This window comes from Entelurus aequoreus, linkage group LG23 (assembly GCF_033978785.1).
Source record: "Entelurus aequoreus isolate RoL-2023_Sb linkage group LG23, RoL_Eaeq_v1.1, whole genome shotgun sequence".
Taxonomy (NCBI): domain Eukaryota; kingdom Metazoa; phylum Chordata; class Actinopteri; order Syngnathiformes; family Syngnathidae; genus Entelurus; species Entelurus aequoreus.
In genome coordinates this window covers 7,079,783-7,097,290 of record NC_084753.1, presented here as the reverse complement: position 1 = coordinate 7,097,290, position 17,508 = coordinate 7,079,783, and the positions used below count along the sequence as shown (strand labels likewise).

The 17,508-nt window shown below is 37.4% G+C and overlaps 2 protein-coding genes across 2 annotated transcripts in view; both read left to right on the top strand.

Annotated features, from left to right (window-relative positions):
• The window catches only part of LOC133641201 (apoptosis-stimulating of p53 protein 1-like), a 20,124-nt gene extending 14,324 nt beyond the window's left edge, over positions 1–5,800 (top strand). The window contains exons 11-12 of the mRNA XM_062035135.1: positions 2,554–2,753; positions 5,349–5,800. Coding sequence (XP_061891119.1) covers positions 2,554–2,753; positions 5,349–5,390 — 242 coding nt within the window. The 3' untranslated portion in view covers positions 5,391–5,800. The remainder of the gene's footprint in view (positions 1–2,553; positions 2,754–5,348) is intronic.
• Positions 5,801–14,395: 8,595 nt separating this feature from the next.
• Positions 14,396–17,508, top strand: part of LOC133641065 (serine dehydratase-like) — a 29,889-nt gene continuing 26,776 nt past the window's right edge. Inside the window, exons 1-4 of the mRNA XM_062034898.1 lie at positions 14,396–14,549; positions 16,993–17,149; positions 17,233–17,269; positions 17,337–17,476. Of these exons, the coding sequence (XP_061890882.1) occupies positions 17,003–17,149; positions 17,233–17,269; positions 17,337–17,476 (324 nt within the window). The 5' untranslated portion in view covers positions 14,396–14,549; positions 16,993–17,002. The remainder of the gene's footprint in view (positions 14,550–16,992; positions 17,150–17,232; positions 17,270–17,336; positions 17,477–17,508) is intronic.

The window sequence follows — 17,508 nt, the reverse complement described above, 5'->3', positions numbered from 1 at the left end:
TTATGATTTGCTGTGTAGCTAGTTTAGCCTTCAATTGTGAGACCATAGTATCACAGTCCACCGGACAATAAAAAATGATCTCCCTAAAAACCACTATTACTACTTTTACAATTTAGGATTTGTGGTGTGATTATGATTTGCTGTGTAGCTAGTTTAGCCTTCTAATGTGAGACAATAGCATCTCCGTCCACCGGACAATAAAAAATGATCTCCCTCAAAACTACTATTACTACTTTTGCATTTTATGATTCGTGGTGTGATTATGATTTGTTGTGTAGCTAGTTTAGCCTTTTAATGTGAGACAATAGCATCACCGTTCACCGGACAATAAAAAAATATCTTCCTAAAAACTACTATTACTACTTTTACATTTTATGATTCGTGGTGTGATTATGATTTGCTGTGTAGCTAGTTTTGCCTTCTATTGTGAGACAATAGTATCACAGTCCACCGGACAATAAAAAATTATCTCCCTAAAAACCACTATTACTACTTTTACAATTTAGGATTTGTGGTGTGATTATGATTTGCTGTGTAGCTAGTTTAGCCTTCAATGTGAGACAATAGCATCACCGTCCACCGGACAATAAAAAATGATCTCCCTAAAAACTACTATTACTACTTTTACATTTTATGATTCGATTTGTGATTATGATTTGCTGTGTAGCTAGTTTAGCCTTTTAATGTGAGACAATAGCATCACCGTTCACCGGACAATAAAAAAATATCTTCCTAAAAACTACTATTACTACTTTTACATTTTATGATTCGTGGTGTGATTATGATTTGCTGTGTAGCTAGTTTAGCCTTCTAATGTGAGACAATAGCATCACCGCCCACCGGACAATAAAAAATTATCTCCCTAAAACTACTATTACTACTTTTACATTTTATGATTCGTGGTGTGATTATGATTTGCTGTGTAGCTAGTTTAGCCTTCTAATGTGAGACAATAGCATCACCGCCCACCGGACAATAAAAAATTATCTCCCTAAAACTACTATTACTACTTTTACATTTTATGATTCGTGGTGTGATTATGATTTGCTGTGTAGCTAGTTTAGCCTTCTAATTTGAGACAATAGCATCACCGTCCACCGGACAATAAAAAATGATCTTCCTAAAATCTGCTATTACTACTTTAAAATGTTATAATTTGTGGTGTGATTATGATTTGCTGTGTAGCTAGTTTAGCCTTTTAATGTGAGACAATAGCATCACCGTCCACCTAACAATAAAAAAATGATCTTCCTAAAAACTACTATTACTACTTTTAAATGGTATGATTCATGGCGTGATTATGATTTGCTGTGTAGCTAGTTTAGCCTTCTAATGTGAGACAATAGCATCACCGTCCACCAGACAATAAAAAACTATCTTCCTAAAAACTACTATTACTACTTTTACATTTTATGATTCGTGGTGTGATTATGATTTGCTGTGTAGCTAGTTTAGCCTTTTAATGTGAGACAATAGCATCACCGGCCACCGGACAATAAAAAATTATCTTCCTAAAAACTACTCTTACTACTTTTAAATTTTATGTTTCAGCCTCACCTGAAGTCAAAAAGTGCCTTACTTTTCAATTTTATGATTCTTGGTGTGATTACCATTTGCTATGTTGCTAGTTTTGCCTTTTAATGTGAGATAGTAGCATCACCGTCTACCGGACAATAAAAAATGTTCTTCCTAAAATCTACTATTACTACTTTAAAATGTTATGATTTGTGGTGTGATTATGATTTGTTGTGTAGCTAGTTTAGCCTTCTAATGTGAGACAATAGCATCACCATCCACCGGAAAATAAAAAATTCTTTTCCTAAAAACTACTATTACTACTTTTAAATTTTATGATTTGTGGTGTGATTATGATTTGCTGTGTAGCTAGTTTAGCCCTCTAATGTGAGACAATAGCATCGCCATCCACCGGACAATAAAAAATTATCTTTCTAAAATCTATTATTACTACTTTTAAATGTTATGATTCAGCCTCACCTGAAGTCAAAAAGAGCCTTACTTTTCAATTTTATGATTCATGGTGTGATTATGATTTGTTGTGTAGCTAGTTTAGCCTTCTATTGTGAGAAAATAGCATCACTGTCCACCGGACAATAAAAAATTATCTGCCTAAAAACTACTCTTACTACTTTAAAATTTTATGATTCAGCCTCACCTAAAGTCAAAAAGTGTCTTACCTTTCAATTTTATGATTCGTGGTGTGATTATGATTTGTTGTGTAGCTAGTTTTGCCTTTGGCTACAATCTGGTACATTAACACTTTATATGTCCATTAATGTGCATTGTTCCATGTACTATAATAAAATAATTGTAATATACATCAATTAACAAGCTTATTGGTGTGTTTAGAGGGACAGGCGGAAGATAATTTGAAGAAAATGTGGTAGTTTATAAATCAATTCATGTTTCTGTGCGGCCCGGTAGCAAACGTGTCACGGACCGGTGGTTGGGGACCACTGACGTACAACACTTAAAACATTTATATGTATCGAAATGGAAAAGTCAGAACCCCAGCCTGACACTGACTCGTGGCAGGTGTCCAGGAGAAGATGGGCGTGATGAACAAAGGCCTGGTCTACGCCCTCTGGGACTACAAGGCCCAGCAGCCGGACGAGCTGACCTTCAGCGAGGGCGACGCCCTGACGATCGTACGGCGGCGTGACGACACCGAGACCGACTGGTGGTGGTCTCGGCTCGAGGAGCGCGAGGGGTATGTTCCCAGGAACCTGCTGGGGGTAAGTCACCTCTTCAATACACTCTTTGACTGACTAATAATCAACATTCACAGCAGTGAGCTAATGCTAGCTTACGCTGCTATTGTTGAAACTTGCTCAGAGTAAATTGTAGATTATAATTCATGCACCTCACCTGCTAGTAGACACATGTCGCCATGGATGAGAGACAGGTTTACTTTGGCATCACCCGAGATGGCGGAAAAAAAACACAAAAATATGGCGAGCGGCGGCTACCTTTTTTTTAACCCTTCGTGAAGATTGCGATTGAATCTTCATCCGAGCCCCACTATGTGAGCGTGCCGTCGGTCAACATCCCAGCGAGAGTGGAAATTGTACAGTAAATGTTTGTTTTATTATGGTTAGCTTGTATGTTTAGCACCTAGCAATGCTGCGAACGCTATAGCGTCACAATTAAGCTGCATCCGTTTAGCACTCGGCTTCTAAAACGTATTGCTCATCCTCTTTGTGTTCAGGCTCAAAAATATAAGGTTCTGGATCATTATTTTTTCCCAAAGTTGGGTGTTCCAACAGGACAATGACCCCAAACACACGTCAAAAGTGGTAAAGGAATGGCTAAATCAGGCTAGAATGAAGGTTTTAGAATGGCCTTCCCAAAGTCCTTACTTAAAGGTGTGGACAATGCTGAAGAAACAAGTCCATGTCAAAAAACCAACACATTTAGCTGAACCGCACCAATTTTGTCAAGAGGAGTGGTCACAAATTCAAGCAGAAGCTTGCCAGAAGCTTGGCTTTTTTTTTTTTTTACAAATCTGAAATGGTAAATAAATAGCTAACAATTGAGTCAAAAGATCGAGGGTCCTCCAAATCCTCCAAATATGAGTGATATTGTTATTATAAGCGCTAACGCAGACGGCCCATTTTAACGGCACATTGATAGCAGTGAGCTAATGCTAGTTTACACTGCTATTGTTGAAACTTGATAAGGGTAAATTCTAGATTATAATTCATGCACCTCACCTGGTAGTAGACACATGTCGCCATGGACCGAGAGACAGGTTTACTTTGGCGAAAAAACACACATAAAGACGGCAAGCGGTGGCTACTTTTTTTTTAACCCTTCGTGAGGATTGCGATTGAATCTTCATCCAAGCCCCACTATGTGAGCGTGCCGTCGGTCGACATCCCAGCGAGAGTGGAAATTGTACAGTAAATGTTTGTTTTATTATGGTTAGCTTGTATGTTTAGCACCTAGCAATGCTGCAAACGTTGTAGCGTCACAATAAAGCTGCATCCGTTTAGCACTCTGCTTCTAAAACGTATTGCTCATCCTCTTTGTGTTCAGGCTCAAAAATATAAGGTTTTGGATTATCATATTTTCCCAAAGTTGGGTGTTCCAACAGGACAATGACCCCAAACACACGTCAAAAGTGGTAAAGGAATGGCTAAATCAGGCTAGAATGAAGGTTTTAGAATGGCCTTCCCAAAGTCCTGACTTAAACGTGTGGACAATGCTGAAGAAACAAGTCCATGTCAGGAAAAGCAACACATTTAGCTGAACCGCACCAATTTTGTCAAGAGGAGTGGTCACAAATTCAAGCAGACGCTTGCCAGAAGCTTGGCTTTTTTTTTTTTCCCAAATCTGCAATGGTAAATAAATAGCTAATAATTGAGTCAAAAGATCGAGGGTCCTCCAAATCCTCCAAATATGAGTGATATTGTTATTATAAGCGCTAACGCAGACGGCCCATTTTAGCGGCACATTGATAGCGGTGAGCTAATGCTAGCTTACGCTGCTATTGTTGAAACTTGCTCAGAGTAAATTCTAGATGATAATTTATGCATCTCCCCTGCTAGTAGACACATGTCGCCATGGATGAGAGACAGGTTTACTTTGGCATCACCCGAGATGGCGGAAAAAAAACACAAAAAGACGGCGAGCGGCGGCTACTTTTTTTTTTTTAACCCTTCGTGAAGATTGCGATTGAATCTTCATCCAAGCCCCACTATGTGAGCGTGCCGTCGGTCGACATCCCAGCGAGAGTGGAAATTGTACAGTAAATGTTTGTTTTATTATGGTTAGCTTGTATGTTTAGCACCTAGCAATGCTGCGAACGCTATAGCGTCACAATAAAGCTGCATCCGTTTAGCACTCGGCTTCTAAAACGTATTGCTCATCCTCTTTGTGTTCAGGCTCAAAAATATAAGGTTCTGGATCATCATTTTTTCCAAAGTTGGGTGTTCCGACAGGACAATGACCCCAAACACACGTCAAAAGTGGTAAAGGAATGGCTAAATCAGGCTAAAATGAAGGTTTTAGAATGGCCTTCCCAAAGTCCTGACTTAAAGGTGTGGACAATGCTGAAGAAACAAGTCCATGTCAGAAAAGCAACACATTTAGCTGAACTGCAGCAATTTAGTGGTCAAGTGGTCAAGCAGAAGCTTGTGGATGGCTACCAAAAGCGCCTTATTGCAGGTCAACTTGCCAAGGGACATGTAAGCAAATATTAACATTGCTGTATGTATACTTCCTATTTAGTTTGATTATAAATAGATGTTGGTGTATGTGGCTGAAAAGTGTTGCATAATTGTCCATGTGTTCCACTGCAGTGTGTTACATAACGTGTGTGTCTCCAGCTGTACCCCAGGATCAAACCCAGACAACGCTCGCTGGCCTAGAGCCCAGACCATCCAGGAGAAGAGAGTCACTTTTTACTCTGACTGGGGATGGAGGCGATTGGAGAAGAGGAGGAACTCCCACTTCAGACAAAAGTGACATTTTATTTTTCCACAAATGCTGAATAGCGCCGCCTAGTTGTTGCTCGGTGCTTCCATGAAATAATCCTCAGCAACATCTCGCCTGAATGTAGACAAAGTCCTACGACGACACGGCAGTTTGAAATGATACGACTCTGGCTGCGTCTCAACTGGTGCATACTGACTCCGAGGGCCTGATCTACTAAGTCGTCCCCTAAATCAGCAAAATAGAGAGCGCCATCCAGCTAGCGTGATGTACAAAAAACCCCAAAAGCGGTGAAGTTGTCAGGTTGTGTAAATGGTAAATAAAAAGAGAATACAACAAATCCTTTTCAACTTATATTCAATTGAATAGACTGCAAAGACAAGATATTTCATGTTCACACTGAGAAACTTTGGTATTTTTTGCAAATATTAGCTCATTTGTAATTTGATGCCTGCAATGTGTTTCCAAAAAGCTGGCACAAGTGGCAAAAAAGACTGAGAAAGTTGAGGAGTGCTCATCCCACAGGTGAACGGGCTAATTGGGAACAGGTTGAGGGTCACCACTTTGTCAACAAATGCCTGAGCAAATTGTTTAAGGACAACATTTCTCAAGCAGCTATTGCGAGGAATTTAGGGATTTCACCGTCAAAAGGTTCAGAGAATCTAGAGAAATCACTGCATGTAACATTCAATCAATCAATCAATGTTTATTTATACAGCCCTAAATCACAAGTGTCTCAAAGGGCTGAACATTGAATGCCCGTGACCTTGGATCCCTCAGGCGGCACTGCATCAAAAAAGTGACATCGGTGTGTAAAGGATATCACCACATGGGCTCAGGAACACTTCGGAAAGCCACTGTCAGTGACTACAGTCGGTCGCTACATCTGTAAGTGCAAGTTAAAACTCTACTATGCAAAGCCAGAGCCATTTATCAACAACACCCATTTATCAACAACACCCAGAAGTGGAAAAGTGTTCTGTGGTCTGACGAGTCCACATTTCAAATAGTTTTTTGAAACTGTGGACGTCGTTTTCCTCCGAAGCGAAGAGGAAAAGAACCATCCGGACTTTTTTGCAATGTGTTGCTGCCATTAAATTCTAAGTTCATGATTATTTTCCAGAAAAATACCAAAGTTTCTCAGTGTGAACGTTAAATATCTTGTCTTTGCAGTCTATTCAATTGAATATAAGTTGAAAAGGATTTGTTGTATTCTCTTTTTATTTACCATTTACACAACCTGACAACTTCACTGCTTTTGGGGTTTGTATACATAAATATACTGTATATATATATTATATATATATATGTAAATGATAGTTTTCTCCTCTTAATGTAAATAAGCTAAGAATACAAGCTGGAAGGCTGTTGTTCTTTACCCCAAACATCATTTACGTTGTTTTTAAAAACACAATATCTGAACATTGTAACACATTACAACTTCTAAATAATGGATTGGTATGTTCATAGTAGCACGCTTTGTGTATTATTCTGATGACCCTTTTTTGAAGTTAAATTATTGGGTCTATGTTTGTTTTATAAACATTTCCCCAAACTTCAGCACGATATGTTAAATATGGAAAAATAGAAGAAGAATACAACATATGCAGACATGTCTTATTCAGCATGTGTCTTACTTTATAAAGAACAGCAATGGATTTGAGACTGTGAACAATAGAGTTTATAATGTATAAAACTAAGAAATACTATATTTTTTGGACTATAAGCCACACCTGCTAAATGGTAGAATTGTTCATGTATTAGTCGCACCGGACTATAAGATATATATATGTTGTGAAATGAGATATCTACGCAGAAATATTCTGTAAATGTTTATTTGCATACCTGGTTTCCAGACGGTGCCTGTAACACGGCAGTAAGACACAACAGAAAAGTCAAATTGATGTTTTTTTATTCATTCTTTACGAGATGAATAAAACTGTCTTTTTAACAAAGTTAGAAGAAAAAAATTCTTCCTTGTTTTGTGTCAACACCTTGAACACTTTCTTAAAGGCCTACTGAAAGCCACTACTAGCGACCACGCAGTCTGATAGTTTATATATCAATGATGAAATCTTAACATTGCCAATACGGCCGGGTTAACTTATAAAGTGACATTTTAAATTTCCCGCCACACTTCCGCTTGAAAACGTCTATGTATGATGACGTATGCGCGTGACGGAATCAGTTGATACGGAAGTATTGGTACCCCATTGAATACAATACAAAAAAGCTCTGTTTTCATTTTAAAATTCCACAGTATTCTGGACATCTGTGTTGGTGAATCTTTTGCAATTTGTTTAATGAACAATGGAGACTGCAAATAAGAAAGTTGTAGGTGGGATTGGTGTATTAGCGGCGGACTACAGCAACACAACCAGGAAGACAGAGATGGATAGCAGACGCGTTAGCCGCCGAACTCACGTTAACTTCCTCCGTCTCGCCGACCGCATCTGTGATCGGGTGAAGTCGCTGGAACGCAGGTGAGCACGGGTGTTGATGAGCAGATGAGGGCTGGCTGGCGTAGGTGGATAGCTAATGTTTTTAGCATAGCTCTGTGAGGTCCGGTTGCTAAGTTAGCTTCAATGGCGTCGTTAGCAACAGCATTGTTAAGCTTCGCCAGGCTGGAGAGCATTAACCGTGTAGTTACATGTCCATGGTTTAATAGTTTTTCATTTCATTTCATTTCATTCATGTTTATTTCGAATATGTAGACAAAACAAAAACAACAAATTTTGAAAAAAAACAACAAAAAATCCATTAAAGAATGAATAACAAAAACAATAATAATAATAATAATAATAGTAATAATAAAAAGCAAAAGAAACAAGAAATGAAAATAAACATTAATGTAAACATATCCGAAAAGGAGTGAGAAGAAGTAAAAACTTATGTACTCCCACCCCTCTTATTACTTACTGTATGTTTAGTAATAATAGTAATAATAGTATATAAAAATGTTATGTCATAATAGTATTGTTGATCTTCTGTCTATCCTTCCAGTCAGGGGTTTATTTCTTTTGTTTCTATCTGCATTTAAGCCCGATGCTATCACGTTAGCTCAGTAGCTAAAGAGCTTCGCCGATGTATTGTCGTGGAGATAAAAGTCACTGTGAATGTCCATTTCGCGTTCTTGACTCTCATTTTCAAGAGGATATAGTATCCCAGGTGGTTTAAAATACAAATCCGTGATCCACAATAGAAAAAGGAGAGTGTGGAATCCAATGAGCCAGCTTGTACCTAAGTTACGGTCAAAGCGAAAAAAGATACGTCTTGCACTGCATTCTAGTCCTTCACTCTAACGTTCCTCATCCACGAATCTTTCATCCTGGCTCAAATTAATGGGGTAATCGTCGCTTTCTCGGTCCGAATCGCTCTAGCTGCGTTGAAAACAATAGGAAAATATGAGGAGGCGATCAACTGACTACGTCACGCTACTTCCGGTACAGGCAATGCTTTTTTTTATCAGCGACCAAAAGTTGCGAACTTTATCGTCGATGTTCTCTACTAAATCCTTTCAGCAAAAATATGGCAATATCGCGAAATGATCAAGTATGACACATAGAATGGATCTGATATCCCCGTTTAAATACAAAAAAATCATTTCAGTAGGCCTTTAAAGTGGACCATTGTTGTACATTGTTGGATTTCTTTACTTCATCTATTCCATCATTTAGTCGTTAGCAAAGGAAAATCCACACACCTTTGTATTAGCCGCAGGGTTCAAAGCTTGGGGGGGGGGGGAAGTAGGGGCTTATAGTCCGGTAGTTCTTTTTGAGACACAGCCACTGTCTGGTAGGAGTTTAGTCGTCTTCACGTGTGTTCACAACATGAACACCAGTTAATGAATGCACACCTTGGAAAAGGGTGAGGGACTGAGCAAAGCCAGTTTAAGAGGTATGGGGAGACAAGTATGTGTTAACATAAAAGAGGGTGAGACATCCATTGTTGGTTTTGAAGTAGCTAAAGATTACCCAGCAGGCACCAGACATTGAAACAATGTTGAGAACTTGTTGAATTATGTCCTGATGTTGAGCAACTCACACTTAATGTTGAAACAACATGCTTTTTGATGACGTTTAATCAATGTTGGGTTCTGACGTTGATTTGACATTGAAATGTGGTCATTTTCCAACTAATATTCTACAACACAAATACAACGTTGACACAACATGCTTTTTGACGTTTAATCAATGTTGTTTTGATGTTGATTTGACATTGAAATGTGGTCATTTTCCAACCAATATTCTACAACACAAATACAACGTTGAAACAACACGCTTTTTGACAACGTTTAATCAATGTTGGGTTATGACGTTGCTTTGACGTTGAAATTTGGTCATTTCCCAACCAATATTCTACAACACAAATACAACGTTGAAACAACATGCTTTTTGACGACGTTTAATCAATGTTGGGTTCTGACGTTGATTTGACATTGAAATGTGGTCATTTTCCAACTAATATTCTACAACACAAATACAACGTTGACACAACATGCTTTTTGACGTTTAATCAATGTTGTTTTGATGTTGATTTGACATTGAAATGTGGTCATTTTCCAACCAATATTCTACAACACAAATACAACGTTGAAACAACACGCTTTTTGACAACGTTTAATCAATGTTGGGTTATGACGTTGCTTTGACGTTGAAATTTGGTCATTTCCCAACCAATATTCTACAACACAAATACAACGTTGAAACAACATGCTTTTTGACGACGTTTAATCAATGTTGGGTTCTGACGTTGATTTGACATTGAAATGTGGTCATTTCCCAACCAATATTCTCTAACAAAAATACAACGTTGCAACAACATGCTTTTTGACGTTTAATCAATGTTGGGTTCTGACGTTGATTTGACGTTGAAATTTGGTCATTTTCCAACCAATATTCTACAACATAAATACAACACAAAAACAACATGCTTTTTGACAACGTCTATTCAATGTTGGATTCTGACGTTGATTTGACATTGATATTTCGTCATTTTCCAACCAATATTCTACAACATAAATACAACATTGAAACAACATGCTTTTTGACGTTTACAATTTTGGGTTCTGACGTTGATTTGACATTGAAATGTGGTCATTTTCCAACTGATATTCTACAACATAAATACAACGTTGAAACAACATGCTTTTTGACAATGTTTATTCAATGTCAGGTTCTGACGTTGATTTGACATTGAAATGTGGTCATTTCCCAACCAATATTCTGTAACAAAAATACAACGTTGCAACAACATGCTTTTTGACGTTTAATCAATGTTGTTTTGATGTTGATTTGACATTGAAATGTGGTCATTTCCCAACCAATATTCTACAACACAAAAACAACGTTGAAACAACATGCTTTTTGACAACGTTTAATCAATGTCGGGTTGTGACGTTGATTTGACATTGAAATGTGGTCATTTCCCAACCAATATTCTGTAACAAAAATACAACGTTGCAACAACATGCTTTTTGACGTTTAATCAATGTCGGGTTCTGACGTTGATTTGACGTTGAAATTTGGTCATTTTCCAACCAATATTCTACAACACAAATACAACGTTGAAACAACATGCTTTTTGACGACGTTTAATCAATGTTGGATTCTGACGTTGATTTGACATTGAAATTTGGTCATTTCCCAACCAATATTCTACAACACAAATACAACGTTGAAACAACATACTTTTTGACAACATTTAATCAATGTCAGGTTCTGATGTTGATTTAACATTGAAATTTGATCATTTTCCAACTGATATTCTACAACACAAATACAACATTGAAACATGCTTTTTGACAATGTTTAATCAATGTTGTTTTGATGTTGATTTGACATTGAAATTTGGTCATTTCCCAACCAATATTCTACAACACAAATACAACATTGAAACAACATGCTTTTTAACGTTTAATCAATGTCAGGTTGTGACGTTGATTTGACATTGAAATGTGGTCATTTCCCAACCAATATTCTACAACACAAATACAACATTGAAACAACATGCTTTTTGACAACATTTAATCAATGTTGGGTTCTGACGTTGATTTGACATTGAAATGTGGTCATTTCCCAACCAATATTCTACAACATAAATACAACGTTGCAACAACATGCTTTTTGACGTTTAATCAATGTTGTTTTGATGTTGATTTGACATTGAAATTTGGTCATTTCCCAACCAATATTCTGTAACAAAAATACAACGTTGCAACAACATGCTTTTTGACGTTTAATCAATGTCGGGTTCTGACGTTGATTTGACGTTGAAATTTGGTCATTTCCCAACTGATATTCTACAACACAAATACAACGTTGCAACAACATGCTTTTTGACGTTTAATCAATGTTGTTTTGATGTTGATTTGACATTGAAATGTGGTCATTTCCCAACCAATATTCTACAACACAAAAACAACGTTGAAACAACATGCTTTTTGACAACGTTTAATCAATGTCGGGTTGTGACGTTGATTTGACATTGAAATGTGGTCATTTCCCAACCAATATTCTGTAACAAAAATACAACGTTGCAACAACATGCTTTTTGACGTTTAATCAATGTCGGGTTCTGACGTTGATTTGACGTTGAAATTTGGTCATTTTCCAACCAATATTCTACAACACAAATACAACGTTGAAACAACATGCTTTTTGACGACGTTTAATCAATGTTGGATTCTGACGTTGATTTGACATTGAAATTTGGTCATTTCCCAACCAATATTCTACAACACAAATACAACGTTGAAACAACATACTTTTTGACAACATTTAATCAATGTCAGGTTCTGATGTTGATTTAACATTGAAATTTGATCATTTTCCAACTGATATTCTACAACACAAATACAACATTGAAACATGCTTTTTGACAATGTTTAATCAATGTTGTTTTGATGTTGATTTGACATTGAAATTTGGTCATTTCCCAACCAATATTCTACAACACAAATACAACATTGAAACAACATGCTTTTTAACGTTTAATCAATGTCAGGTTGTGACGTTGATTTGACATTGAAATGTGGTCATTTCCCAACCAATATTCTACAACACAAATACAACATTGAAACAACATGCTTTTTGACAACATTTAATCAATGTTGGGTTCTGACGTTGATTTGACATTGAAATGTGGTCATTTCCCAACCAATATTCTACAACATAAATACAACGTTGCAACAACATGCTTTTTGACGTTTAATCAATGTTGTTTTGATGTTGATTTGACATTGAAATTTGGTCATTTCCCAACCAATATTCTGTAACAAAAATACAACGTTGCAACAACATGCTTTTTGACGTTTAATCAATGTCGGGTTCTGACGTTGATTTGACGTTGAAATTTGGTCATTTCCCAACTGATATTCTACAACACAAATACAACATTGAAACAACATGCTTTTTGACAACGTTTAATCAACGTCAGGTTGTGACGTTGATTTGACATTGAAATTTGGTAATTTCCCAACCAATATTCTACAACACAAATACAACGTTGAAACAACATGCTTTTTGACAACATTTAATCAATGTTGGGTTCTGACGTTGATTTGACATTGAAATTTGGTCATTTCCCAACCAACTACGTGGATCCAACGTTGGACATCAACGTTGTCTCAATTTCAAAACACAACTATTTTCCAACGTTGTCTCAGAGTGGGTTTTAAAGGACGTGTACGTATAATCAACGTTGTATCAATGTGGTAAGTGCTGTCACAACACCGAGAGGACAACACCATTCAAGCATGCAGTGTCATTCAACGCGCTCTAAACGCTTTTATTATGGCACGGCAAAAACAGCGATACAAATTGCAATAATGGCACTATTTTTAACAAAGTCATGCAGACATGACAACATCAGCCCAGCTTCCAAAGGACTGAAAGATTGAACATCGACTAAGAATGTGTTCTTTTGTATGGAAAATGAAGTAAAAGAGGAATGTGCTTTTTTGTAAGGAGATAAGTATATATTTGAAAGGGTTTGGCGATACGGCAACTGGGAAAAACTGTAAGGGTGGGCAGCAGTTCTCATGTTGGTATGATGCAATGCCAAGTAAACACAGTAGTCATTCTTTATATTTACTAAGACATCACTGAATCATTTTGTGATTTTTTTCCCCGTTAATTTGTTATAATCCCAAGAAAACACAGGACAAATATCAAAGACAAAAACATGAGTCAACAAAAGCAAAGACTACTTTCGGCTCTCGCTCAAATCCTTTGTTTGCCCTCCAAGTCTTCCCGTGTCCTGAGTTTGGAAACAATATGTCAAAAATGCATTGGGAAGCACAAATTATAATATATTTGTCAAAATATACCTGGAAAATATCGATCTTATGACGCTCGTATCGAGCCGATACTGCTACAGCGCTCCCGTTGGTATCGATAAAATTGCTATTTGGATCAAGCCGCCATGTTTACTGATGGTTATTTTTACATGACATCACTCATTATGCCTGACTAACACGTCACTTGTTGTATTGTTTATTATCATTTAAAAACAACCTGTTTTTTCTTTTTCTTTTTTTTATTAAACTGTATCTCCATGATTGTACTGTGATGTTATTCATTATGCCATTGTGTGACAAGACTGCTCACATTGTCTACATGTAGAGTTTGACACTGAACAAGCATTTGTGCATAATTGTAACGATAGTTATGATATTAAAGCAAATGTGTATATTCTAAAAAAAATAAAATATTGTGAGTGTGGTGTTTGAAGGTGGGAGTTGCACGGATAAATTGTAACCGTCTTGTAATGACAAATTAGATTAATGACAATAATTTTAAGAATATTTAGCGGTACCTTTGCGTTTATGCTACTTTATTTTGAAAATTTGACATCAAGCTTCGTGACTTCCGCCTGTGTTTTTGAACAGGAATTGATGTGTTTTATTCTGAAAGGCTGCGTCATTTCAATAAAAGAAAAACGAACGAGAGGAAGCGGAGCCGAATGTAAAGAATTCGATGCCGCACTCGACACACTCCAAATTGAGAGAGACCCCCCATTTATCGTCGACTCCGAGTGGGACATCCAAAAAGGAGAAACGAAGACGCTGGCTGATATTTACATCGTCACTTCCGGTAAGTGCGCCACGACGGAAATGCATTTGGAACAGCGCGACGTTGCCAGAATTCGCCGCCAACAACGTAAATACACGCTGCTAGTTTTCAAATGTACGGAGACAACCCCGCTGGTATTTTATCTTATGAGTGGATAACTTAGTTTTACTCCACTTCACGGCACGTCGTCACCTAGAAGTGGTTATGAGAGGAGTAACTTCCGGTGTCGTGGTGACAGAATATTTATACAACCCCAGTTACTTTCCAGATTACTTTAGGTCGAACTGACGGGGGAATTTAGATAGTTTGATAAATAATCATTGCCAATACACTATCTTGACACAGACACACCACCAGAACCATGAAATAGACGGCTCATATTAGGAAATCAAGTCCGGTCAACGTTATAGCGGTAAGGTACTTTATTTTGAAGTGCTAACCGGAAATAATTGTGGCAGTTGTTTTAGCTAACCTCACTTTAGTAACGTTTTAGAAGACAATGTTGTTTAATATGCAACAAAAAGTTAATCGCGGGTGTATGCTGGTCCATTGACGCTGCGTTTTAACGTAAGTAATCGTTAATTGTATACGTTATTATTAAAACAACTATACACAGCGAGGCTTTCAAGAAATTCAACCTGTTTTTCAAATTGCGCATTTCCACACTTGTGCTGAGCTTTGTCACCGCGCTAATTGTTTTAGAATATTTGTTTAAACCAACAAAAAAGGGACAAGCTGTAGAAAATGGATGAATGGATGTTTAAACCTAACCTGTTTTAAAAAAAAGTAATACTCTGTTATAGAGCGTCACTGCGCATGCGGGTCTATTGCTTGTATTCTGACACGTGACTTCTTCCCGGAAGTGCAAACCGGTGGTGGTCAACCAAGCTAAAATAGATTAGATAGATTAGATAATTAGAGAGATTATTTAGATGGATAGATAGATGGATAGATAGATAGATAGATAGTACTTTATTGATTCCTTGGCTGTTGTACAGCAAGCAGCGCACGAACTATCGAGTTCAAAAGAGGCTTAAATCTTCCTGCAAAAAGCAGAAACGAGCAAAAAAACCTAACTATGCAATGGAATAGATCCTCATACTTTATCAAAGACAGATTTGTTGAGTGACATCATGGATTATACGTCGGTTGCGTTCCCAGACATGTGGAACTATTGTGCTCCAGACATCATTGTACTCCACAAAACAGATGAAAACTTTGCGTCTAAGATACCATGTCTGTTGTTTTTGTTGCACGCACCGTTTACGGGTACGCGTGTTTTCCCCCGTCTTTATCAAAATATAACTATAAATGTAAACATTGCGTATGTGCTGAAAGATTCATTTATGAATGTTTATCAAAATATAACTATAGATGTCAACATTGTGTATGTGCTGAAAGATTCATTTATGATTGTTTATCAACATATAACTATAGATGTCAACATTGTGTACGTGCTGAAAGATTCATTTATGATTGTTTATCAAATTATAACTATAGATGTCAACATTGTGTACGTGCTGAAAGATTAATTTATGATTGTTTATCAAATTATAACTATAGATGTCAACATTGTGTACGTGCTGAAAGATTAATTTATGATTGTTTATCAAATTATAACTATAGATGTCAACATTGTGTACGTGCTGAAAGATTCATTTATGATTGTTTATCAAAATAGAACTATAGATGTCAACATTGTGTATGCTGAAAGATTCATTTATGATTGTTTATCAAAATATAACTATAGATGTCAACATTGTGTATGTGCTGAAAGATTCATTTATGATTGTTTATCAAAATATAACTATAGATAATAATAATAATAATAATAATACCTGGGATTTATATAGCGCTTTTCTAAGTACCCAAAGTCGCTTTACATGTTAAAAACCCATCATTCATTCACACCTGGTGGTGGTAAGCTACTTTCGTAGATGTCAACATTGTGTATGTGCTGCCTTTGTTAAAAACTTAACTCTTTCAGGTTTTGCTGACATTTGCTTTCTTTTATTTAGACTCATCAAGTTTGTGTGGTTTGAAAAACACTTGTAACAAAAATGCATTTTCAAGAACTCAGAACAAGATAAAATACCAATAGTATCTAGTAAATACTTAAACTGGAAGTACAAAAGTTAAAAGTGTATCAAACCTGTGATGAAGTGATCACTGCAAACTTGTGCGTTCTTCAACTCGATCTGTTCCCTGTGCTACTTTACTCGTCACCTTTGGTAAAATCTTGACATATTTCACCCGTCTTGATTACCTCTCGAAGAACTCTGAAGAAACTTGTATCCTTTTCACAATTTAAACGGATCCAACAGCCTAAAACAGGCGTAGGGTGTTTTCCTTGGAGAAACGCAGAACGTTATGACAACAGACGCTCGCGTTTGCGTAGTTAATGAACCGGACGTGACTTCAGGTGAATACAAACTATCGTGTTAATAAGTTGTTTGCTTTTCAGCTCTAACACCATGGATGAACATTTGCACGTGAACACGCCTCTCCTCGAGAGTGTCGCCATGTCCAAACGTGTGGGAACTGCTGTGTATTTGAAAATGGAGAACTCCCAGCCGTCTGGTTCTTTTAAGATCCGTGGTATTGGGCACCTGTGCCAGCAGGTAAAAAGAGGCCGCCATACAGTATAGAAGCGTGTGGAAATGCTCTGCACGGGGACTAATTGTATGTCAACTCTCCTCTGCAGCTTGCGTCAACGTCTAAAGGAATCGTCTGCTCCTCAGGTTTCAGTATCGCAGCTCGTCTATCACATCTTAGTAGAACTGCAATGTGACAGAAGTCTTCTTCCAGGTGGTAATGCTGGGATGGCGGCTGCCTACGCAGCCAGAAAAATGCGTGTGCCGGCCACCATCGTAATTCCCTCATCGACCCCTCACCTTGTTGTCCAGAGACTACGGGATCAAGGTGCTACTGTGAAGATAGTCGGCAAGGTAGAGCGTCGTCTCGCTGCTGCATGTGTCAG